The 26,077-nt window shown below is 41.2% G+C and overlaps 1 protein-coding gene across 5 annotated transcripts in view; it reads right to left on the minus strand.

Annotated features, from left to right (window-relative positions):
• cacna1ba (calcium channel, voltage-dependent, N type, alpha 1B subunit, a) overlaps positions 1–26,077 on the minus strand; it is a 228,730-nt gene that overhangs the window by 44,895 nt on the left and 157,758 nt on the right. For all 5 annotated transcript variants that reach the window (XM_028577443.1, XM_028577440.1, XM_028577441.1 and 2 more), the window contains 8 exons: positions 15,473–15,569; positions 14,432–14,592; positions 14,158–14,295; positions 4,285–4,486; positions 3,236–3,400; positions 1,158–1,268; positions 995–1,078; positions 528–533 (listed from right to left, as the gene is read on the minus strand). In XM_028577443.1, coding sequence (XP_028433244.1) covers positions 528–533; positions 995–1,078; positions 1,158–1,268; positions 3,236–3,400; positions 4,285–4,486; positions 14,158–14,295; positions 14,432–14,592; positions 15,473–15,569 — 964 coding nt within the window. The remainder of the gene's footprint in view (positions 1–527; positions 534–994; positions 1,079–1,157; positions 1,269–3,235; positions 3,401–4,284; positions 4,487–14,157; positions 14,296–14,431; positions 14,593–15,472; positions 15,570–26,077) is intronic.

Here is a 26,077-nt window from a genome sequence, read left to right on the forward strand (position 1 = left end):
TCTCTTTTTTTCCCTACCACATGGGGAAAATATTTTTTATAGACTGATCAGAAAAATCTCCTTAACAAATTAAAATGGACTCATACACACTTTCTGTTTTACTAAACTGATTTTCTTATCTTTGTGCATAATAAATGATAGTTAAGTGATACATGTAATACAGTGCTACTGACGAGGCATAATAGGATTTTCTGGTTTTCTGTGATGGCATTCAGTTCTGTGATGGCATTCAGTTCAGACTCTTGTTACAGATCTGACCTAGTCAGAGATTACCATTGTGACTTTATCAAAAAAGTGACTTGGGGACCTCAGACAGATACAGGTTTAAAAAGGGATTAATGTCGGGATATCTGGGCCTTTAGACCATTCTTTTTTTTTTAATGCATCTCTCATAAGTTCCCCAACTTTATGGAAGGGCAATACTAAATTGCTGAAGTCCTCACATTTAAAATGCCCACAACATTGTATATATTAAATAAAATAGTAGGGAAGCAGAGAGCAGAGAATGGCAACAGAAAGTCACTCACCGTAGTCTGGTGATGTTTGGGACCAGGGCATGGCAACATCGGTGATGACATTCAACAAGATGAAAATGTAGAGAGAGAGAGGGAGCAAGAGGGAGACAAAGAGAGAGACAGAAAGCAGAGGAAGATGAGGAGAAAGGACAGAGAGGCAAGAGAACAGAAACAGTCATATTGCACGACATAAACTGATACAGCTCAACAAATACACACATGTATACAGGTGACTGCACAGAAAGGAAGTATCTGGAATGAATAAAGAAACTGTCAAACAAACCCAAAAAAAAAGCATAGCAGAGCATAGCTCCACTGTAAACCTCACATTAGAGATTACTCTCTGAGGTGGATTCAATGAAGACATCCTTCCTTAGCTCCTTTGCATCCTTCCTTATCAGCCCTCTGTGATAAATTGATCATTTCAACAAAAGCCTTGTTGAGGTAAGGGTGAAGTGGGTGGGTACTGGTGCTCTTACATTGATTTCAGTCACCAGGATGTCAGTGATGCTTCCCAACACTGTGACAAAGTCAAACACGTTCCAAGCATCCTTCAAGTAGTTCTGAGAAACAGCAGTTGAAAATCATTAGTTCTTATATATTATTCAGGATATTTAAAGTTGTTTCCTAAATGTTACCCACCAGTGGACCAAAAGCAATGATCTTGAGGATACACTCCAGAGAGAAGAGAGTGGTGAAGACTATGTTGAGGTTCTTCAGCATCGTTTCATAAAAGTCTGGAGCTCCATGAAACTGAAAGATAGGGGCAAATGATCATGTTTTCCTGGTATGCTGGCATGTAGGTGTAACACCGTCATAGTAATAGTTTGACATTTTGGTAATTAAAGCTTATACACTTTGTTGCTGAGAGTTACATAAGAAGATAAATCCCACTCTCATATATGAAGCTAGAACATGCAACTGGTTGACTTAGCTTAGCTCCCGACCATCATAACCACCTGGGTTATCTTTTTTTTTCATACATACACCAAAATTTGGAATGACATTCCCCATCACATCAGAACACTACCATCCATCACATATTTCAAAAAGGCATACAAACTGTACCTTCTGAACAGTTACACTGGCACTCACTGATTGTTCATGTATGGTCCAAGTCTTGTTACCACTGTCTGTATTGTTGTTTTAGTTGTCTGTATCTGTCTAGCCCATGCTAATATCCTGTACATGTGTTTTTGTCTTCATGTGCCGTAACTGTGTCCTATGTTCCATGTCTCTGCAGAACAGGAACCTGCTGGAAACCAGTTTTTAAACTGAGTCAGGCCCGTTTTTAAACTGTAACTAAATGTTACTTTTTTAATCCTTTTCTGTTGAATACATTTTGAAATGAAATGAAAAGTGACTCAGGAGGTAGAGCGGTTGTCTACCAATTAAAATGTCAGTGTCCCCTGCAGTCTACATATCAAAGTGTCCTTGGGCAAAATACTGAACCCCAAATAGCCATCGGTGTGTGAATGTGTGTGAAGGTTTATCTGTTCTTTTAACACAGAACTATCTGAGAAGCCGTCATTGGAAAAGGGCAGGCACTTTAAAAAAATATCTGGCGAACGACTTCCGGTTATGTCGGCGCAGTGAGCAGACGTGGATTTCTCGTGCTCTGTGGCTAATCCTAAAACAAATACTACTTAAAACATCACAACTTGAAACAATAGTTGTAATACAAGGTAATATGCCGAGAAAAGTAACCAAGGACAAATATAAAACAGCGAGGACTCGCTAATAAAGAAAATGAGCCGGCAGGACCGAATTCAGAAGAAGAAAGAGGTGCACGCGTTGCAGAGTCAGGTACCGACAGCACTGAAATCATGGATAACCCCTCCACAATGGACATCATGAAGGCAATATAGTAATGCAAACAAGATTAACACTCTGAGATGGATGGTGTACTGACAGCAATTAAAAATGTTAAAAACTGACATTAAAGAATGCAGCGGCCGCAATGCTGAGGCTGAATAACTCATATCCACAGCGGAGGACAAGATTGACACGCTGCAAAAAATTGTGGCGAAACTTGAAAGGATGGCAAAACTCCTAAATGATAAAGCGGAGGACTTGGAGGGCAGAAGCCGGCGCAATAATATCCGTGTACTGGGTGTGCCTGAGAGGGAGGATGGCTCAGCCTCAGACCACTGCTCTTACATGGAGAAGTGGATGGCGGACATTCTGAAAATATCCCTTGCTGTTCAGACACAAACGCAATACTTTGAAGCTAGACAAGATGGATTTTGGTGTGATGTGTGATCCGGCGATTTTATGTGATCTCGTGATATCACGAGAATCCAGCTGCCGTGCAAGGTAAGCCTCGACCACCAGTGTATGAATGTGTGTGTAAGTGGGGTGAATGCTTTCTGTAGTGTAAAGCACTTTTAAGACTAGAAAAGCGCAATATATATAAATGCCGTCCATTTACCATGAAATAAATTGCCTTTACAATTAGTTTTTTGTACGGATGTTACCTTTGGACAGAGCCTGGCTAGCTGTTTCTTCCAGCCTTTTGCTAAGATAACTGGCTGCTGGCAGAAGCTTCATATTTACTGTACAGGCACGAGAGTGGTATCAATTTTGTCATCTATCTCTCGGCAAGAAAGGGAATAAGTGTAAGTCTCAATTCAGGAATTCATATAACAGTCAAAAAAGCCTAACAAACTATACAGTATATTTCGTATTGTATTATTAATGTCCTCTTCAAAAGTTCTTACCTTCATCATGAGTACCACAGTATTGAGAGCAATCATGATCATGATGGAGTACTCAAATGGAGCTGAGACCACAAACTTCCACATCCTGTACTGGAAGGACTGCATGTTCTGGGGCATGTAGCGTGTCAGAGGTTTGGCGTTTATGGCAAAGTCAATACAAGCCCTCTGTAACAAAGAAACCACACCTCCACTTCACTGTCTATGGTAATTGAAAGGAACTGCTCTCAAACCTCAGTCTTGGATGAATGCATATATTTTCTATTGATCATTCAAAATCTGCACTTGTGTGAGCAGCTGGCATCTAAAACTGACCATTTTATACCAAAAGAGTACACAATTTCAGTTTTTAACAACTGTGGATAACTAATGTGAACAAACATTTTGGTCCCAGGTGCTTTTATGGTTTAAAAACTGTGGATCATTAAGATCATGAACATGCAGCTCTTAATGTTGATAAGCCAGGAACAGACTTAAAGAGTACTGAAACCTTGAAAGACTAAACACCCCATCCACACACAACCAATGTTAAGACCACCATATGCAGATCTTTTTAGTTATGGAAGCCAAAAAAGGACACATATTTTACAACAGCTTAAATACAGAGACAACACACTGGGCAATTGGATCACCAAACAACAATCAAAATCCTGCAAAAACATGAATTATTGTGTGTTACTGTACGAAATTGAAAACAGACACTCATCAGAAAGAGTCAGTAGAGCCTTGCTTATGTATAGTGCAGGGAAAATGCTGCATTTAGATGAGTTTTAAGGATGCAACATGAGGGCAACGGTAAACTCTGCACAGCTGGAGAGCTGGAGTAAGGTAAGTATCGTGGTTCTTCACTAAAATCTGATGAAGTGGATTATACAATAACACCTACTCTCTTACTGGAACTTTACAGGAGGATGAGCATTCTTCCAAAATATATTGACATATCGCTCCAAAATCTTGCAAAGATGGGCCACAGTATATGACTTGCATCATTTACATTTGTTCATAAAAAGGCTGTGTAAGCGATTCTGACTGTCAACATGTCTCTGCTTTACCTCATTCTTTTCCAAGCTGCACTCAGACAATGCCTTGTCTCCCTGCTCCTGGAAGGTGATGATGATCAGAGCCACAAAGATGTTGACAAAAAAGAAAGGGAAGACCACAAAGTAGACCACATAGAAGATGGACATTTCTATCCGGTAGCCTGGACTAGGACCTGTGTCTTCAAAGGTAGCATCCACAGAGTGCTTCAAAACACTGCAAAGAGAGAACACAACACAAAGCAAGGAGGTGAGATAGGTGCATTCCAATACCCATATGACCATACTATGTGGTATGCCAGAACAATATTTAGTATGCCCCAATACATAGTATGTTAATGCATGCCAAAAATACCAGGATATCCTACTGCATCCAGTTGCATTTTGAGAGGGCACAGCCAGATGACAGCTCAACTTTAAATTTCGCGCTATGGACTGCGACGGACAAATGAGAAGGATTATCAAAGTTCAAGGTGCAATGTTATGATGAAGAACTATGTCCTAATTGTATGTGTACAGTACTGCATGCAACAGTACGTACTTTGTAAGGGCAGCTGCAGTACGTACTAAAAGTTTAAGAAAATTGTGAAATTGTATATATATACACACACATTCAACTAATAAAAAAGATGACACAGCATAAGTTTATTTGCCTTACAGCAGAAACTGACAATTAAAAGTCTTTCGTGAATGTGTAATAGGCATGAGATTAATATTCAGCATTACAGATATGAAGGCTTATTTTCACACTAGGCCACAAAAGCCCTCAGGTTATGAGAAGTGAGTTGAAGCTCCTGTCTAGCATTTTTTACATAATTTGTCAGCAAATTACTTGGAGAACAAAATCATGAAAACAAGTGCAAAGACACCAGCAGGTCTTCAGTAAGTGGGTCACCATAGAAAAATGACCATCCGGAGCAGCTGGATCAAACAGCAGGCAGCTGTTTTCAGTAGCAAATCTCTGACTTTTAAAAATTAAAAATGTCTATTTGTATAGCACTTTTAAAAACCAATAGGGGTTGGGGCGCTGTCGAGTGATCAGCGAGTAGGGCGCACTCACCGGTAGCTCCGGCAGATTTTATGTTTAAAACTTCATTTTGACAAAACCACGCAAATGACAACTTGAGAAAATTATGAAAATATAACCTAATCCCTCTGAAAGAAAAGAAGACCGTGGAAAATGCCGAAAAAGATCAATGCAAAGGTGGACTTGAACGATGAAGCAGGCCCAAGTGAAGCCTCAGGGTTGGCTACAGAAGCAAATGCTGGAGGGGCTGCCCGGGGAGCAGACAACAACAACGTGCTAGAGGCTATAGCATCGCTCGACTCAGAGCTAACAGTCGTCAAGTCAGAGATTTTCTAAGAAAATTGAAGCTGAGATCTCAGACGTTAACACTACATTGAGAGGAGAGATAGCGGCACTAAGAGCCGAAAATGACACAGCGATATCAGTGCTAAAAGCCCAGATGGACTCATAAAACCAAACTTTGAAAGAGCTAGCTGACTCGGCTAACGGTGCTTCGGACACGCTGCAGGAGCTGGAAGACAAAGTTAAGAAACTTCCGGGGCAAGTTGAAACTCTCTCAGAAAAATGCCTTGACCTGGAGGGCTGCTCGAAGCGACAGAACTTGAGATTGGCCGGAATTAAAGAGGGGCATGAAAATGGCCTATAAACGAGGGATTTCGTGGCTCAGATGTTAAAGGAGGTATTATACCTTGAAGAAGCACCAGAGGTAGACCGAGCCCACAGAACCCTCCGGAGACGACCTGGCGACAGCGAGCCCCCACGACACCTCATTGCGAGGACACATTACTTTTATGCTTACAAAGACATAATACAAAAGGCAATGTCCACCAAAAATCTGACATTCCAGGGCCAACGGATAAAAATTTTCAGAGACCTCCCATCTGAAGTGGTAAGACGCCGAGCTGCATTCACCCCAGCTAGGAGAATGCTACGCGACAAACCTGGGGTCAGATTTGGACTTTTGTATCCAGCGGAGGCAGTATGCCGAGCGGCACTTCGGACCTTCAGGTGAAGTATGAGTAGGATGACTCATCATAATGGAACCCCGGATAATGTAGATTTTTCATTCCTCAGGAGAAAAACTGAGAACGAGGTCTCTGACAGGAGCCTCATGCAGGTGAACATGGAAGGCGGTTTTTGCCGAGGGTTATTGTTTACATGTAAGGTTAACGTGCACTTTAACGTTACTGTTTATAACGTTGTTCATTACAAAATGTAGCAGCAGTTCAGGGGCTTGAAGTTTTGTTTGCTGGCTTAGTTATGCCAATGAGCATGGGCATTTGGGCTCTCGCGGAATTAATAACTACTTGATAATAATTATTTTTCTCTCATGATTTCCTTACTGGATGTTATTCGATAGGCAAATAAGCTTATCTTTCAAGCTGAGTTGGAAATTATTAAAGGGTGTTACTTAAGCAGGAAACTCAGGGAAGTACTTAATAGCTTGTCACCAAAATATTGGCTTATTGTTTTTAAATATGACTAAGACCTTCTCCCTTAAATGACCCAACTAATAAATAATTAACACCTGTTTCCTTAAATGACCCAATTAATATATGTACCAGTAATCATGGTTTTGGGTTTATTAAACATCTGTGGAGCTACACTTGACAGAAAGGATGACTGGGATTAAGAAGTGGTGGACTAGTAGGTGGTGGGGAAGTTGGACTTCTGGGAAGGAGGGCTGGTCCCACTTCCGGAAGTTTGACTATAGGAGTGTTCAGAGGAAGTTGAGTGTTTTTTGTTGTTTTGTTAGACTTATTCAGGGTGGAATGGGCAGGGTTACTACTCAGACTATATCTTATACTGATATATGTCACCGCGTCAGAATTTTCAATAGGAGACTGATCTGTCAGTATGGCTGCAGCAACTGTTGAGGTAGAAGGACACATAGGAACGGGGAAAAATTTAACTTTTTGCTCATGGAATGTGAATGGAATTAATGAGCCAGATCTGAGAGAGTTACAGGCGGATGTGATCTTGTTACAGGAGACGCAGCTAAAAAATGAGGCTCATGGGAAAATTAGAACCAATTGGATAAGTCAAGTCTACCATTCCAAGTTTTCAGCAAAGGCTAGAGGAGTGGCTATAATAATTCGCAAAAATGTTCCTTTTCTAAACAAATCTACAACTGCAGATAAATAGGGGAGATATATTTTGATCATAGGTGAGATACACTCCACAACAATTACATTACTGAATATCTATGGCCCAAACTGGGATGACTGAGAATTTTTCAGGAAAACTTTCAGCCTGATCTCAGATGTCTCTACTACGAATCTGATTATTGGGGGGGATTTTAATATGGTCCTGGATACTTATTTGGACAGATCATCAACTCAGAAGGTAGCACCATCTAACGCTTCTAACTTTTTTAATACGTATATCAAAAATACAAACCTATTTGATGTGTGGAGAACATTAAATGCGACAGGTAGAGAGTATTCATTTCACTCTCGGGTTCACAATGTATACACCAGAATTGATTATTTTCTGTTGGATGGTAAACTTATGTCTGGAGTTAATAATGTCAAATATCACAACATTATCATCTCTGACCACTGTCCTGTTTCTGTTTCGTTGGGGCTGCTTGGGGGGACGGGAACTCATAGATCCTGGAGGTTCGATCCCCAATAACTGACGAGTGGTGATGGCGCAGTGGATATGACACGAGGTGTGCGACCTCTGATACATAGCAATTGTAAGTTGCTTTGGATAAACACGTCAGCTAAATGACATGTATCACCATATAGGACAACTATACAGCATACAAGGAAACAGTTTTGTGAGTATTTAGAGACTCAGATAAAGTTGTTTTTTGAGACGATTGATGAAGACAATGTATCACCAATTCTGTTATGAGAGACTTTCAAGGCGTATGTGTGAGGATGCATTATCTCCTTTCAATCCTCACAGAAGAAACACGGCAGATTAGAACAAGCAGTTAGAAGAGCAAATACGAAAATTAGATGCAGAAAATGCCGCTCAACCATCTATGGAAACACATAACAGCCCTTAAATACCAGCTCAATTAGATACTTTCTGAAAAAAATTCTAAAGCCTTCACATTCATTAAGCAGACCTATTTTGAATTTGGGGATAAACCACACAAACTACTGGCAAGACAGCTGCGGAAAAGGGAAGGTGATAGGACCATCCACACAATAACATCAGAATCAGTTGCTCCTCTTACTTCACATAAGGATATTAATAACATATTTCGTCAATTTTACAAAAAATGTTACACTTCCCCAAGCATGTGCACCTGAGACTATGAAACATACATTTTTAGATAAACGTAATTTACCTACACTGTCAGAGAGGGATCAGAGTGCCTTAGAGCTGGAAATTACGGGGGAGGAGATATGAAGAACAATCGATTCCTTAAAAAACAGTAAGAGCCCGGGGCCGGATGGGATATGCAATGAGTTTTATAAAAAGTTCAGTAACATAATAACTATTACATAGAATATTACATATTTACATAGAATGTACAAGAAGGCCTTTGAGAACGGCACACTACCACCAACATTAAGTGAAGCTACCATAACGCTTATTCCAAAGAAAGGGAAAGACTTACAGCAAGCAAGTTCATACAGTCCAGTGTCTTTATTAAACACCAACCAGAAAATATTGGCAAAATCCTTAGCAAGAAGACTCAGTCCGCATATGGCCAAATTGATACACCCTGATCAGACAGGGTTTATCCCAAACAGGCACTTGTTTCATAATTTCAGGTGCCTCTTCAATATTATGTACTCCCCCAGACACCCTAAGGAAGATTTGCTCATTTTAAGTTTAGATTCCGAAAAGGCTTTTGATTGTGTAGAGTGGTCTTACCTTTATGCTGTGCTAGGAAAATTTGGATTTGGGTCAAGATTTATTGCATGGATTAAATTACTATACACAAAACCTAATGCTAGAATCCTTACTAATCGGACAGTTTCAGATGCATTTGCACAGGGGCACTAGAGAGGGTTGCGCTCTCAGTCCCTTGCTGTTTGCACTTGCATTAGAGCCCCTTGCTGTGACGATTTGTGCAAATAGTGAGATTCATGGTTACGACACAGAATATACTTCAAACTAAATATCGCTATACACGGACAATATCTTGATGTATATAACTAGGCCACAGGCTTCTATGCCGGTTCTATTGGAAACTATTGAACTGTTTAGTTCCTTCTCGGGATATAGGATAAACTTAGGGAAAAGCGAGCTGATGCCAGACCCAGCTGTGCTTGAACAGGTTCCATTCAAATTGGCTTTGGACAAATGTCTCCCTCAATTTTTTTTTTTTATTAGATTTTATAATTCTCCCATTTATATGGAACTATAAATCCCACAGGATCAGGAATGGTGGGCTGGATTTTATGCGTTATTACTAGGCTTATTTTATTGTGCCTCCTACTGGCTGGATGAGATTATTGCGCTCTCCAGCTGGCTGGACATGGAACGGGAGGATTGTCTTCCCTACTCAATTGGGGCTATCCTAATGTCTCCCATTTGTTTCAAAAAATCATACTACAATTATAATCCGATTATTCATAGCACCATTCAGATCTGGAAGCAAATAGCAAAACATGTCAAGCTTAGAGCTATATCCTTTACACTGCCTGTATCAGCAAATCCATCATTTATTCCTTCAATTATGGATGGAGCCTTTGATCAATGGAAAGAGTTTGGACTCTGCTGTGTTGGGGATATATATATATTTGGGGTGTGTTTGCATCTTTCCAGCAGCTTCAGGAAAAATATGGACTGTCAAAGAAAGATTTTCTTTAAAACCTGCAGATTAGACATTTTGTGAAGACTCATCTGGACAATTTTGAGACTGCAACACCTGATAAGTTGGACCAATGTCTCAGAGACTGTATAGTAGAAAAACATGCAATTTCATTTATATATTAACATGAGCAAGTGAATATGGAGGGTATAAAAAAGGACTGGGAAAAGGAATCAGGGATGGGAATAGCAGAGGACACCTGGGACAAGGGTCTGAAATATGTTAATATGTGCTCCCTTAATGCCAGACACTGTTTGATCCAGTTAAAAATTTTGCACAGGTTGTATTCTTCAAAGGTGAAGTTACATAATATCTTCACAGATGTGTCCCCAATGTGAGAAAAGTGTAACCAAGCGGATGCAGATTTACTACATAGATATGTACTATGTCCTAAGCTACAGGAATTCTGGGTGGCAATATTTTCATTCTATTCAAAGGTTTTTAAAGTTCAAATAAGACCGTATTCATTTTGGGTTATACTGGGCGCATCAGAACACTCTAACAAACTACAGACTACACAGCTCCATCTCCTGTCCTATGGCCTCCTCTGCTAAAAGAAACTTATTCTTTTGCTAAGATAAAGAGGTACCACATTTTAGTTTGGATTATGACACTGACTGATACCCTCCACCTGGAAAGGATTCGTTATATCCTTAGTGATAAGCTGGAGGAGTTTGAAAAGATCTGGAGACCGATGATATAATTTATGGGAAAGATGAACGGTTAAGATTCACTACTACAACTACGTGAATACCTATGTTGTTTTATTTTATCTGTCTGTTGGATTTCATTGTGGATTTCCGTTCCACAACAACTGTATTACTGTTTTTCTTATGCTTCATAATAAAAATATTTGAAACTGAACTGTTTGCCAACATGTTAGCAATAACACCTTTATAAGGTGGCCAAAAAAAATCAATTAAAGCAAAACAAATGGGTGGGCAAAGCAGAGAAAGGGTTTTCACAGGGCGTGTGTGATGCATCAGTGCAGTAGTACTGGGATAGTAGTGTCTTAAGTTTAGTAGTTATTGCACGCTGCGTGCTGCCTCTGCTTGCTACATTCTGCTTACAGCTACTGCCACAGACTAGCCCTTGTGCCATGGCAAAAAGAGGAGCCGAGTGCGTTAATCTCTTCCTGTCAGTACACAGCCTCTCCACCGCCAAGACTCCTACAGTGCCTCCTCGCGGCCACACGCGGTAACTGGGCCCTAGCGGATCCAGGCTGAACTCTGGGGGATCTTGAAGCAGCAGTGGGCCCACCAAGCAGTGGACACACCCTGGCACCCGCCAACCACAGCTCCAGCTATGGGTAAATAGTCCCACTGCCTTGTGGGGTGCATATAGAGGCAAAGGCTAAGAGAGCACACCCTGGAAAAAAAAGACTAAAAGACCTCAATGTCGGAACAGGTGGAGCATCACAACGGCTGGGAAGGCGGATGAAGGCTGCAGCAGTGATGGGTCCCCAGTCGTCTTGGATCCTGAACTAGACTTGCCAAGGACCGTGTGGTGGCTGTCTGTGCACAAGCCTCCCCACGTTAAACAACACCACGCACAGGCATCCTCCACAAAGGGAATCCACCCTACCACACCGGATAAAGTCCTATGGCACCCAGCAAGTGGGGGCAGGTTTGTGTAGTCTGGAAGCCCCTAGTCATGAGCTGGCACATCAGGTAATGGGTGTCAAGAGTCAGTCGCTGGGCTCTTGGAACGAGGCAGAAGAGCTCTTCGGCAGCTACACCCATGACTAAGCAGCCCTATTCAGGATCCGCTCTGCTTACCCCACATGGGGAAAGGGCTAGAAAAGGTGCCCTAAAAATATCTTGCCTCATACCTCCTGGATACCGCATCCAGAAGGAACACCCCATTGCGGTCAGAAACCAAATTTTTTTTATTTTGGGGCCTGGAATGTGCACACTCTGATGGACAGAGTTGATATAGCTGCTCTCTCTGAAACCCGACGGGCAGGTGAAGGGCAGCTAAAGGAGGAGAAAGGTGGCTACACTTTCTTCTGGAAAGGAAAGCCAGCCGATGAGGCTAGAAACCATGGAGTTGGACTTGCCATCAACAACCAGCTTGTCAACCACCTCTCCGAACTTCCTGTGGGGATCAGCGAGCGCCTCATGACCATCCGTCTGGTGTTGGTCAACAACCAGACAGTGACAGTAGTGAGAGCCTACGCCCCTACCCTAGACTCCGATGTGGAAGGAGCACTTTCAGGAACTTCTGAACCGTGACAGCTCAGCCGAACCAGACATCGCCAAACATTTCTTGCAGAGTCCCATCAGAAAAGACATGGGGGAACCACCTACCCTAATTCACAATTTCATCAGGAATCTCAGGAACAACAAGGCCGCTGGTCCTGATGGGATCCCCGCGGAGATCTTAAAGGAAGGACCAAGGCTCTGGCACCACATCAACCATCTACATCGTCAAGATATGGGAAAGGGAGGAGCCAAAGTCAGGAATACCACCATTAGGGAGCTGCAATACGCCGATGATAACGCCATTGCAGCACACTCCCCTGAACACCTCCAGGGCATCCTAAATGCCTTTGCCAAGGCATACAGAGCCCTGGGGTTGGCCTTGAACATCAAGAAAACTCAGGTTCTGTATCAACTACCACCCAACCAGCCATCACTCCAGCCCATCATCAAAGTGGATAACACCACTCTGGAAAGCTTGGACCACTTCCCCTACCTTGGCAGCCTTCTCTCTTCCAAAGCCAATATAGACTCTGAGGTTAACCATCGCCTGAGCTGACTCAAAGAGTCTTTGATGACTGAGACTTGAGGGCTCAAACCAAGCTCCTGGTTTACAGAGCTGTGATTCTCCCAACCCTGCTGTATGGAGTGGAATCCTGGACCACCTACAGCAGACACCTAAGACCACTGGAACTATTCCATCAAAGAGCCTTAAGAAACATCTTTAGGATCAACTGGAAAGACAGACGTAAAAACTCCAACATTCTGGAGGAAACTAATATGCCCAGCATCACTATCATCATAATGCTGCACCAACTCCGACAGGCCATTTCATCCGCATGCCCAACAACTGTCTGCCAAAGCAGATCCTGTACTCCCAGTTAAAAGAAGGACAGCGAGCCCCCGGTGGGCCAAAGAAACGCTTCAAGGACAATATCAAGCCTGAAAAAGTTAAACATCACGTCCGGCAACTGGGAGGATCTTGCGTTGAACAGGGACTACTGGAGAAAAGCAGTGCAGGGAGGTGCAACACACCACGAAACAGAACTCTATAAATAAATAAAACGACCCGACAGAGAGGACAGTCATACTCGTCTCGAGTGACCGCCAAAGAAGAAGTGTGTGTGTGTGTGTGTGTGTGTGTGTGTGTGTTTACAGAGGGTCTGAAAAGTAGCTAAGTTTGCAACACCAGGATGCCATTTCTGTGTCTGTAGCTTTAAATGCTATTGAGGAGGAGAGAGGTAGAGCAAGGTGGAGGGTGGGGGGTGTGGCCTGGACCAACTGCCATGCTTCACTTGTTTCAAGCCATGATGTCTCTCTCTTTATCATGGGCGGGCCAAATTCTCTGGGCGGGCAAAGCAGAGAAAGAGGAGGTAACCTTTCCCCTTATGACATCATATAGCGAAGATTCCAGATTGGCCCACCTGAGCTTTCATTTTCTCAAAGGAAGAGCAGGATACCCAGGGCTCGGTTTACACCTATTGCCATTTCTAGCCACTGTGGGACCATAGGCAGGCTAGGGGAACTAAAGTGAAATTTTCATGCCATGGGACCTTTAAACACGCCCCTGTAGCCAGTGACAGATGGATGGGTAAATTTTGTGCTTTGACAACTCCTTTCATACTAATGCCAATTTGTATGTTCTTAATATGCAAAATTGGTCAGTTGCAAAGTTGAATATCTTCCCAGAGCCTTTAGTATATTTAGCATTTACTTGCATTTCCAATGAGGCAATTTTCCCACAGGAGCCATTTAACTTAAATTCATGAATCCTGCTTTTGCAGGTGTCAAATCCATCACAGATACACATCGTTTCAAATATGACAGCCTTACACATGTCTGTAACTTAAAGAGGGAATCAAGTCAGCTGCACTTACGTTGGCCAGCCCTCCCCAGTGGAGACAGTGAAAAGGGTCAGGAAGGCCCACAGCACATTGTCGTAATGGAACTCATATTTCTTCCACTCTCTGGGCATGGCGGCCACCTCGTCCCTATCGTAGTAGAGGAACTGTCCTCTGAAAGACATAAGGACATAAATAAAGCTGAGTGGGATAAGACAGGTACAGGGTCTGGTTTTGACAAACATTTGGCAGTTTACAATTTAGAAGTTTATGAGATAAGAAATGATGAAGTGAGGGATTCTAGACCAACTTGCAGTCCTTCTGCAGGACCTTGGACTCATCTGTGCAGTAGAAGAATTTTCCTTTGAAGAGCTGTACTGCGATGACAGCAAAGATGAACATGAAGAGGATGTAAACAATGAGGATGTTCAGCACGTTCTTCAAAGAATTGACCACGCAGTCGAACACCGCCTGAGGACACACAGCACACACATTTTATTTAGGGGTTAAGTGGAAAATTATTTCTGAATATAGTTGAACACTATCATCTGTCAGGATGCTGAAATGTTACTCTAACTCTTCATTCAAATCTGAATCAGATTTAATAGAAATCTGAGTGGGACTAACCTGCAGGCAAAAGCCTGCAGCAAAATATTATTAACATCAAAACAATGTAAACACTAAATTGCCACAATATGACTCTATCAAGAAAATTAAACAAAATCTGGAGAGAAATTGAGAAATTGCACATCAGTGATCAACACTGTTGCACTGGGTGACATGTTCCTTCATTAGCATAAAAATGGTCACAGTCAAACATACTGTATGCACAGTCATACAGTATGTCATAGGGTAGTCTGGATCAATGGAAGTACATTTCCAGGATAAAGCCTGACATCCTGCGCGTGATGTCAGGCTTTGCACCTCCACTTTCGATCTCTATGTGTTGATGTTCTCAAAATCCCTTCGCTACGGGAAACAACACCAAACTTCAAACTAGCAAGCTACACGCTGAAAATGGCAAGTTTTGGAGAACATTTGGATTGTGCAGCAAGGCAGGCCTGCCTGGTTCTTTCGGGGAATGATTGTAAAGATTTACCAAGAATATGTTTACGGCATTTATTATCTAACTGGAACGTTTTTGGAACAGATTGGCGGGATTGCTATGGATGAAGCAATCATGTGTGCAAATTACGTTAATCCATGTGCGCCGTGGAGATAAATGCGGAATTACAAGAACTAGTCATAGGGCAAAAAACTAGCGTGTCTGTGGCCTGCCTTAATCACAGCCCTGCTAATCTGGCTAAATGAATCAAAATAAAGCAACAAAAAAGCAGCACTGGAGCAGAACCTTGAGTTTTGGCAGACGTTTGATGGTCTTGAGAGGCCTGAGCACTCGGAGAACCCTCAGTGACTTGATAGTGCTGATGTCTTTGCCTTTGGTCCCCCTGTGGAAAGCAAACACTGTTAGACCACACAGAATTATTTACAAACAATATGTTCATCAGATCTTTTTCTGCATTACTTATATTACTAATAAGCAGGACAGCAGGAAAAAATGGTTTTCAGATTTAACTTTAACATGATGTTTGTGATTCATTTTGTCACACTTGAAATGTGGCGGGAATCTGGATATAAAGAAAAACACATCCATGAGAAGTCAATTTTAAGTACAGAGCTTGAGTCAGGACCAGGACGTGGTTAGTCTACATCGACAACGATTCATAAAGGGGATTACTCAGGTGCCGCCGGAAGACTTGCCGGATGTCCCTCATTTTTTGCTGGATGTCCCTTACATTCCGCTTTCTTTGGGTTGCTATCCTAAACTCTGATGGATTTATGAGGACTATCGGTTAACTGCTCCTCAGATCTCTGCAGGGTAAATCCAGACAGCTAGCTAGACTGTGTCCAATCTGAGTTTTCTGTTGCACGACTAAAACAATTTTTGAACGTGTACCTTTCACCAAAACAAGTTCCTTCCCGAGGCTATTTTGCAGCGACACCTTTAATGCGCCAAGATGATTGTGATTGGTTTAAAGAAATGCCAATAAACCAGAGCACGTTTTTCTCCCATCCAGGAATGCTGTGTGGACCAGATTGACTTTCCTCCGCAGCGCTGTGGAGGTAGGTCTGGCAAAATAATATTTAAGACTTAGACACAGCATTTTGTTTCCTTCCTTCCTATATTTGCTATTGCATATTAGTACTATATCTACATTTATATTTATTTAAAGTGAGGTACGAATCAGGTATAATCTAAGCCACAGTACATTAAGAAGAAGCCTTCAAGAATAAGTTGCACATCACTCACATAAGAGACACAAGGTTGCAGGTGCATCAAGTAACACATAAGTGCATAGTAAATTACTTTTTTCTTTTGGAGAGACAGAGAGAGAGAGAGAGAACATATCAGGCAAGCATCGTCATCAGCTTCCTGCAATTTTGGAAGACAGAGTAGGATTCTGCTGACTGAATTAAGTTCCACAGAGGGAGAACACAGGAGAAGAGTTTGGGATTGAGATTTACTGCCTCGCACAGTAGGACCAACCGTCATTTATTTGTAGATCATAGTAAATGAGAAGACTCCTAAACCTAAATGAGAGAGTTCAGGTAGGTGGGTGCTGTGCTAGTGGCCATGCTATAGGCGAGCAATAGTGACTTTAACTTAATGTGAGCAGTAACAGGGAGCCAGTGGAGAGTAATGAAAAGTGGAGTGACATGAGCTGTTTTTGGCTTGTTAAAGACCAGAGGCCTGTACTACGAAGCAGGATCAACATGCCCTGGATTTATTTCAGTTACCCGGCTTCAACTAACCTAACAACCGCGGTCCCGCATAAACTGTGTCACGACGGTGGTTAACTATAATTCTACATAAATATGAAGAACACAAAAACGGTTTTACAGGCAAAACGCAATACAGTCGCTGCTTCCTATAACAGGAAGGAAAGCCAGCCAAAAAATAGCCGATGCTGTAAATGTGTAAATCACAACGCTTATCAATATCACTTCCCCATCAGCCAGGCACAAGATCTGACCATAATTACACTTGTGCTTTCCATAAACTGTCGTTACTTTAGCCTATTATTTCAGTTGCAACCCTGGCAGTGGTAAGCGATCATGAGAGCAAATAAAAAATATAAAAACATACAGTATCTCAGAAAAGTGAGTACACCCCTCACATTTTAGTAAATATTTCATTATATCTTTTAATGGGACAACACTGAAGAAATGACACTTTGCTACAATGTAAAGTATTAAGTTTACAGCTTAACAGTGTAAATGTGCAGTCCCCTCAAAATAACTCAACATACCGCCATTAATGTCTAAACCGCTGGCAACAAAAGTCAGTACACCCCTATGTTAAATTCCCACAGAGGCAGGCAGATTTTTATTTTTAAAGGCCAGTTATTTCATGGATCCAGGATACTATGCATCCTGATAAAGTTCCCTTGGCCTTTGGAATTAAAATAGCCCCACATCATCACATACCCTTCACCATACCTAGAGATTGTCATGGTTTTATGTCAGTTAGCCTAATAGCTAGTTTGATTTGCATTGGGACATGATTTTATGGAAAGTACCCCATGCCAATCTCTAGGTATGGTGAAGGGTATGTATTATTATCCGCGCACGGATCTTCTTAGAACGGTGACGCTGTTATCAATCAAGTATTGATTGGTGAGTAGGCAGTGCTTTTACACTGGTTGATCTCTGATCTCCAACATAACAAAACCCTGGGTTGAACCTGAAGTTACCTCGTTAACGCCAAATCTTGCTTCGTAGTACAGGCCTCAGATTGCGTTAGTATTTATGCTCCCAGACTTCATGCTAAACTAGGCTAACCATGACATGACTCCAGCTTTGTGGTTAATACAGAGATATTAGACTAATATCAATCTTCTTGTCTTACTCTCAGAAAAAAGGGGAATAAGCCCGTTACCAAAAACTAATCATTTTTAGAGAAAGCCAAAGCCAAATTTATTACACCGAGTGCCCAGCCAAAACATCATTACGTTTTCTTGCCAAATGTGTTTCCACTGTTATTTATTTACCATTTAAATTGACTTCAAGCAAACAAAAACATTAGGGTATGTTGAGCAGAAATTAACAAAACAACCCAGAGAACAGTTCTTGACTTCCTCCACAATTATAGTCTCTTGTAAAACAATGCACAGTAAACAGCTGATTCTATCAAAAACAAAACATCCAACTCAATACGTTTAAACATCTGTGAGCTGTAAAGTAGGTATTAATGCATTTTAGTGTATACTGTACATGTGTATGACTGTACAGAGGTGGCGGGCGAAAACATTTCATTGACACTATTTGGGGTATTTTTGGGGTGTGTCATGGTATTCCTGAGCAGTAAGCACTCCAATACAGACCTTACACAGGAACATGCATCTCCTAACATTTCAGATGTGTGCTAAGGCATTGTTTCCTTGATCTATACCAACGGGTCCCGACGGTACCCGACGGGCCAGGCCGGGTTCAAACAGATATTTAGAAATTATGGTCGGGTTCGGGTTGGACTCGGTCACATCAGCGCGATAATGCATTTGTTGTAAAATGGTGCTGCGGCTCCTTTAAGAGAGATCAGTGTGTGTGTGTGTGTGTGTGTGTGTGTGTGGTAAGTGGGCAGAAGAGAGATAGAGAAAGAGGAAGCAGACGTGTTATAGAGCAGAGTTAGTGGTTATTCATGTTATAACGTCGGCCCTGAAGGTAACGAGTCTCCCCTGGTTTTCTGATAATGGTTGGAAACGAAGCAAGCAGGAAAGGTTAACACATTGAACATTTTAACGGCTTATTAACGTGTGCTTGTTGCCCCGTGTGAGCTGATGCCTCATCTGTTTCCGAATGCCTTGCTACAGTTGCTTAATAAAAGCGGGCTTGCTACATGCGTCATTAGTATGAGGAGAAAAATTTGATTTTAACTGTGTCAGGCTCGGGTCGGGCTCAGACACAAATTTCTTAATCACTGTCGGGCTCGGGCCGGGTTCGGTCACGGCTCTGTCGGACGCAGGCCGGGCTCGGACAGAAAAATTCGGCCCGATCCGCACTCTGATGTGTGCATCGTGTAATTCTGGTTTACAAGTACAATTCAGTGTGAAATCTCATGCAATTAATCAATATATTCACAGAAAGGTTTCCTTCATCCTTTTGGTAAAAGGATCTGTTATCTGTTTCTTCTCTCATGACTTGTGTGTTTAACAAAAAGACATATGACGAGCAGAGAGTTGGCAACCAACTTACCACTGTCCAACAAGTAAGAATAGTTGCTTCTCCTACTGTCTACGACTAATATTTATTTTATTTTCACTATGTTAACACTTGAGCACAGTGTCTATCCTGGAGATTGATGAAAATGGAATGGACAGATGGCAAAGGGCTAACTATACAAAGAGCTTATTGGCCAGAAAGTCATTCTTCAACATTCTTATGATACTTTAAAGGCCCCATATTATGCTCATTTTCAGGTTCATAATAGTATTTTAAGGTTGTACCAGAATAGGTTTACATGGTTTAATTTAAAAAAAACCATATATTTGTTGTACTGCACAGCTCTCTCTCACTGCTCCAGATCCTCTTTTCACCTGGTTTCTGTTTTAGCTACAGAGTGAGACCTCTTTTCTTCTTCCTCTTCTGTACTATCTTTGATTGCACATGTGCAGTAGCTCAGATGTAGATCATGTCAGCTAGCTAACTCTAGAGACAGTAAAAGAAAGCCTGTTTCTCCAACTTTGGTCAGTTACAAGGCGGGATTAGCTGGGAGACTTCTAAATGAGGGCGCACATGTAAGTAGTTCTTTTGTAGATTATGGTGAACTTGTGTGTGTTGTAGCAGTGCTTTGCTATTGAGAATGAGGTAACATGCCAGAGTTAGCATTAGTGACGTCACAAGCCGGGCCGATTTTGAACAGCTCACCAGGAGACTGAAGGCAGGACACATTCAGAAACCGTATCTCACTCAAAACAGCATGGATGGATTTTTTTCAAAGTTTGTATGTGTGTGGAAGCACCAGAGACACAAAAGAACACCCCAAATCCCAGAAAATGTGTTTTTTTCATAATATGGGTACTTTAAAAACCTATTGTCTCAATGAACTTCTTACTATGCGTGATGGGTTCCTACATGAACAAACTTTCTGCCAAAGATACAAACTATATAGTTAGTTAGTTAGTTAGTTAGTTAGTTAGTTAGTTAGTTATATTTTATTTCTGTGTCATGCCAAACATCTTGGCCCATCCCACATGGGATTACAAGACACCACAAATTCACTTATTCAACAAACATCTTCCCGTTGCATATACAAATCCTTCGAACAAATACATGAATACAAATATGTAGACATACGCATACATACATGTATATACACGTACACACATACCACACACAAACCACTAGTTCTCATCTACACTCGATAAAGAGCTTTTTTCCTCATCTCCCAGGCTTTATCTAAATAATTAGCCAATTTATGTTTCGTATGTGAACAGCCATCTCAATCTTTGAGCATCATCCATATTAATAATATATACATTTGCAAAAAAATAGATCATAAAATGAAATTAAATAACATGTCCAACTACATCTGAGGGCAAAAGTGTTTGTCGGTGTTTCAAATGTCCACAATCAATGGTGAGGTAAAAAAGAGCTTGAGAGAAGCTAAAACCTCCCATTTACTATCCCCACACACCTGGCCAATCACTGGGTAAAGTGGGTGTGCTTGTCGGATTGTCAATTTTTGGAAATTGACAATTGCAAACCAATCCTGACATACTTTAAGGTGTTGGGGGAGGAGGTTTAAATGCTGTTCAGTGGTGCTGTTCAACGACCCGCCTTCATTTGAAGCATTCTGACCCCTTTTTTGTACAACTATCTGAATTTGGACACCAGTACACTTGACTGACAGACTGTACATACTGTTTAACATTATTTAATGTTATATTGTTTGTTTTTAATGTGTTTACCCAGGACTTCAGAGAGAGCAGTATTGATACTGAGTTGATATTAAAAATATATAATATGATATATAAAAACTTAATTAATTGCATTATACTTTTAAATTCTACATATTTGCCAATTCAGAATGAAATGGGGAACAGGATCAAGTGATAACACTTCTGCAGAGTATAGGATTACCATGAATTCATAAAGCAACAAAGAAGATGGAAAAGATGTGGGAAATAAAGCAGAATGCCTTAAAAAACAAAAAAAAGAAAAGGCAGCAGTATTGAAAGTCCTAGCCCCAGATGATAAATAAGCTAAAAATCCTCTGCCATATTGATTTAAAACTTTAAAACCTCCCAGAAAGCGTCAAATATTGTGAGGCTACAGCTATAGGCCTGTGCTGAATAGGCACTTCAAGGAGCCATAAAAACAGAATGTGCAAATGCCACAGGTAACAGCTTGCTATCTTACATTAAAAGAGCAAAAGACAACAGGCAAGGTTTTAAACCCCAAGCCAATACAAGGGGTTACAAAAATAGAACAAATTCCTTTCCAAAAACAGAGTCAAATTGTGTGTTTTTGTCCCAGTTGGCTACAATCCCTGTGGTCTGTGTATCCTGGCTACTGTAGACTACACTTTGTTAAGTATCTCTCCATGTCATAAAATTGAATAAACATGAAGCCAACAAGATGAACACATAGGCACAGCGCCAATTAGTGAACTGTTCCTGTTTTGTCTTTTTATTGGTGTAAATCAGGGTTATTTATCCTCCACTGCAGCACTAAAATGGGCTATTCAAATACTTTCACAACACAACAAGATATATTATTTACATGACGTCAAGGAGAATGGCTCAACTCTGAACTCCCTACCATATATACAGTATATATATCTATATATATATATATATAGATATATATATCTATATATATATATATATATATATATATATAAAATGGTGAGCCAGGCCACCCTACGCAAACCAGAAGCTTCACAGCTTCCATGCTCTAATGCACATTAGTCTAGAATTCATTGATGGTGACAGAACCAGAGGGTTTTAGACCAGACTCTCACAAAGTTACAATGAGGGCTTGAACTCGTTACAGGGGCTAAAATGTGACAAAGGTCTATCAGACACTTTAATGTGAAGGTTCATATAATAATGAGGACATCTGGCTCAGATGTGGCGGAGACCATGACTGTTCATCATTTTCCTGGAACGAAAACAGAGCTGGGCCCTGAAAACAAACCCCTCTTCCAACTGTCTCAACACTATTTTTACCTCCATTACACTCCGGAGTCTCTCTCTCTCTCTCTCTCTCTCTCTCTCTCTCTCTCTCTCTCTCTCTCTCTCTCTCTCTCTCTCTCTCTCTCTCTCTCTCTCTCTCTCTCTCTCTCTCTCTCTCTCTCCATTTATCCTGGAGAGTATGGATTGCATTAATCGGCAAGCCAGCTGCATTACAAAATTATTTAAAGTATGGGTTCATATTTTTTCAAGTCTGCCTTAATACTCCTATGTCATTTGTGAGCGTTATAGGTTTCTCATCTCCACCTTAGATTTGAAGCATTACCTTCACAAAGCAACAACACTGTAAAGATGTGTTCAGACCATAGACTGTATAAAATATGGACGTAGTGTCCTTAACGTCACCCATACTTTTCTGAAGCGCCAAAATGAAGCTAAAAGTGGGCGGCTCACAGTGGCTCCGACCATCGCCATCTTGGCAGTGCCTGACGTCGACCATTCCAAAAACTGGCAAAGAGTTGGAGCATGGATGAAGCCTACAGTCTATGCTGAACTACTGTGCCTGCACCCCTTCGTCGCTCAAAGCAGAACACCCTTAATTATGCAAAACTTTAAGCCTTTAGCAAAACTTAAATTTAAATGGGTGAGTTATCGTGACAGTTGTCATGAAGGGGAACTTAGTTATAAACAGTGTAAAGGTGTAAAGTTGGGCATTTTAACATGGGGATCTATGGGGATTAATCGACTTTGGAGCCAGCCATCAGAAGTTGCCGCTTGGTTCAGACTCAACATTTTACAAATTTTAGAAGCAGAGTAAATAGAAATGATGTCCATGCAAAGACGCTAGTGCAACTGCGCAAGTTGAAAATGTTTCAATATAACCCTAACGTACGTCACACATTGGCCACTACACTACATGTTTTGTGTAGTGTCCCATCATTTGACACCAGTCAATTGGTACGAGAACCACACACCCCAGCAGAGGTTATCTGAAAGCCATTTGTCATTTTGATAGATTAGAACACTGAGGGCGATCTACCATAGTAATGCACACCCTGTCCAGTTGTCTCTCTTCTTCCTGCACGGTAGTTAATGGCGAGATAAATAATTGTTAAATTAAAATAAAAAAATAAAAAAGATTTTAAGACCCTTTTTGAATTGTGCCATAAATTCCGCATATGATGTTTATCCATGTAAAAGATAATTTTGCAAATCAAGATGTCACAGTTTTGGGGATCAAAACCAAACCCCAAACCGACTTTCTACCCATTGGACAGGTGAGCTAACATTATTGCAAAGCAGGGGCAACCAACTAGCTAACTGTAACCTAAGCTAATGTTAGCCAGCTAGCTGTAACTTAGCTACGGCATGGGTTGCTTCGTAACGTTAGCTGATTAATTGCAAAAAGGAGCAGCAAATTTACATGCCCGGGAGTCTGAATGAATTAGCTGATATTACTGAAGACAGTATTCTGCTACGTTAAGCAGCTAGCAATTCATCTGTGCAAGCTAACATTAGCTAACATTAGCAAGCTAAAACCATAATATCACAATATATTTCACATGCTTTGCAGTCATGTTAGCTAATCTGTCGAGTAGGAAGAAAGCCAGCTTGGGGTCGGTTTCAATCCCCAAAACTAAAGGAAGGTAGCCTGGCTCCACCCTCCTACGTACTTCTGCTCAATTGTCATTTTCCTTCAGTACTCCGTCTGGGTTTGTGGTATATTCACGGGTTTTCTCCGGCCAAATCTTTACCGGTCCAATCAGCGAACAGAGGGAGTGCTGAGAATGATGACGTTGAGGTTGTGCGGTAGTTTGAGTTGTAGTTCCGTAATGGCCGCGGAGAAAGATGCAAGCGAAGCCATTCGGTCCATTGGTGGCCGTGATGTTGTGGCCCTCCTCCCCACGGGGTTCGAGAAAAGTTAGATTTTCCAGCTCGCTCCGTTAGTGATGAAGGAGTTGGCTAAAGCGAACGCTAGCGATGCTAAGCCAACTTCAAGACCAAACGTTAGCGATTGGTTATGGCAGATCCAGAGTGGCTCTGGGCAGATCTAATAGTTTTAAACCTTAACAGAGTACTTCAAGGAAGTTAACACTTGTCAATGGAGAGTGGCCAGACTCTCTGTACAAATGAAATGTACGAGAGTCTGGTAGGACCAGGCTAAAAGGAAGGTCCCTTCATGAACTGAATCCCCTGCTCTGATAAATTATCACATCCCTGTTTTGGCCAATGCCCAAGATGCTCCGTCATGCCTATGGAGTGCGAGCACGAGTGTAAACAGGATGCTGACTGTACTGTCATTAATAACAATGATTTTATGAAAATTCCACATAGTACCTTTCAGTGTGAAACAGCACAGTGAGTAGGCCTACTGAAGGCTAGTCATAGTCAGAAGAAACAGGTTATTCATTACATAGCAATACTGTGTTCAGGCATTTCTCAGTCTAAACACAAAAATAAATGTCTGCAGAAAAATAAGTTTTCATAATCTGTTTTGAATTATTCATACTCCCCTCTATAACTTCATACTTGCTGTCTGTCTCATGCTGAAAAACACCTGGTGACATCTAAATGAGTTTTCATTCCAAAATGCAAAATAAAGAATTTGTTTATACTTTATATGTGATATCTATTTAAACCCAACCCTTTGATTATGATTATTATTACTGAAACTCACTTATAAAAATAATTAATTAAATTTAGGGTAATTTAAAGAATGAAATTGAAGTTAGCATTTTGGAATGAAACTGCTAAAACCATCAGTTGTTTTGGTAGGCGGAGGCAGGTTTCAATTGAAAGCTGTCACACAAAGGTTACTGTTTTGTTAAAAAGGCATTTGAGTCACTGGATTATGGGTTTGATTGTTTTATACATGAAGCTGGTCTAAGCATAAGAAGAATGGTAGTAAGAGAGGGTTGGATTTGGGGAAAAGGGTTGGGGTAAGGCATGGGTATAGGGTGGGGGGTCAGAGTAGCATAGCGAGGTTCCCCACCTGGTCACACCTTGTTGCGATCTATTTGGGGGAAAACAGTGGTAAAACAAAGTACAGCACATTTATAGATGCTTCAAACAGAAATAAATTCCAACAAAATAAAGCATATGTTTGCATCAAATGACAACAGCATAGTTTCTACCAATGAAAACCAATATGTAAGATTATACATTATGGTTGGTGGGTAATTCCCAGTAAAGAATAGGCTTCACATTGGATTCAACTCAATTTAGCAGGTGTGAATGTGCCTGTTATTTCTTAAGGTAGCCATCACTGAAGTAACACACATCAATGCTGTGATTATGATGCTCAGCTCTTGTTCTGCAATTTGCACTTTGCTACTTCTAGCTCAACCAAAGCATTAAAAAAAGAGGCTCTCAAAACAGGCCTCTTGGGAGATTTTCTAAATAATAATACTGATAATGTAATAAAAGAAATAGAAATATCAAAACCAAACCAAGTTATCACTAGCACCTGGAGCTAATATTAAAAAGCAGTATTGCAGTTTGCAGCATCCAATGTGAAATGCACCAAAAAGCTGCAGACTGAGTTCAACACTTGAGTGGTTCCAGTCGGTGAGATAACAGATTTACAGAATTGGCTTTGATGGGGATGGTATGATTCATTGTCTTTGCCACAGGCAGTCGACCAAATGGATTGCAGGCAGAACGAGCTTCGGAGACATGCATAGTGAGTGAATGACAGCTATCCATCAAACAGAAAACTTTTTTTGAGTTTGATTAACCTGCTGAAGCATCATATATGTTGG

This window comes from Perca flavescens, chromosome 5 (genome assembly GCF_004354835.1).
Source record: "Perca flavescens isolate YP-PL-M2 chromosome 5, PFLA_1.0, whole genome shotgun sequence".
NCBI lineage: Eukaryota > Metazoa > Chordata > Actinopteri > Perciformes > Percidae > Perca > Perca flavescens.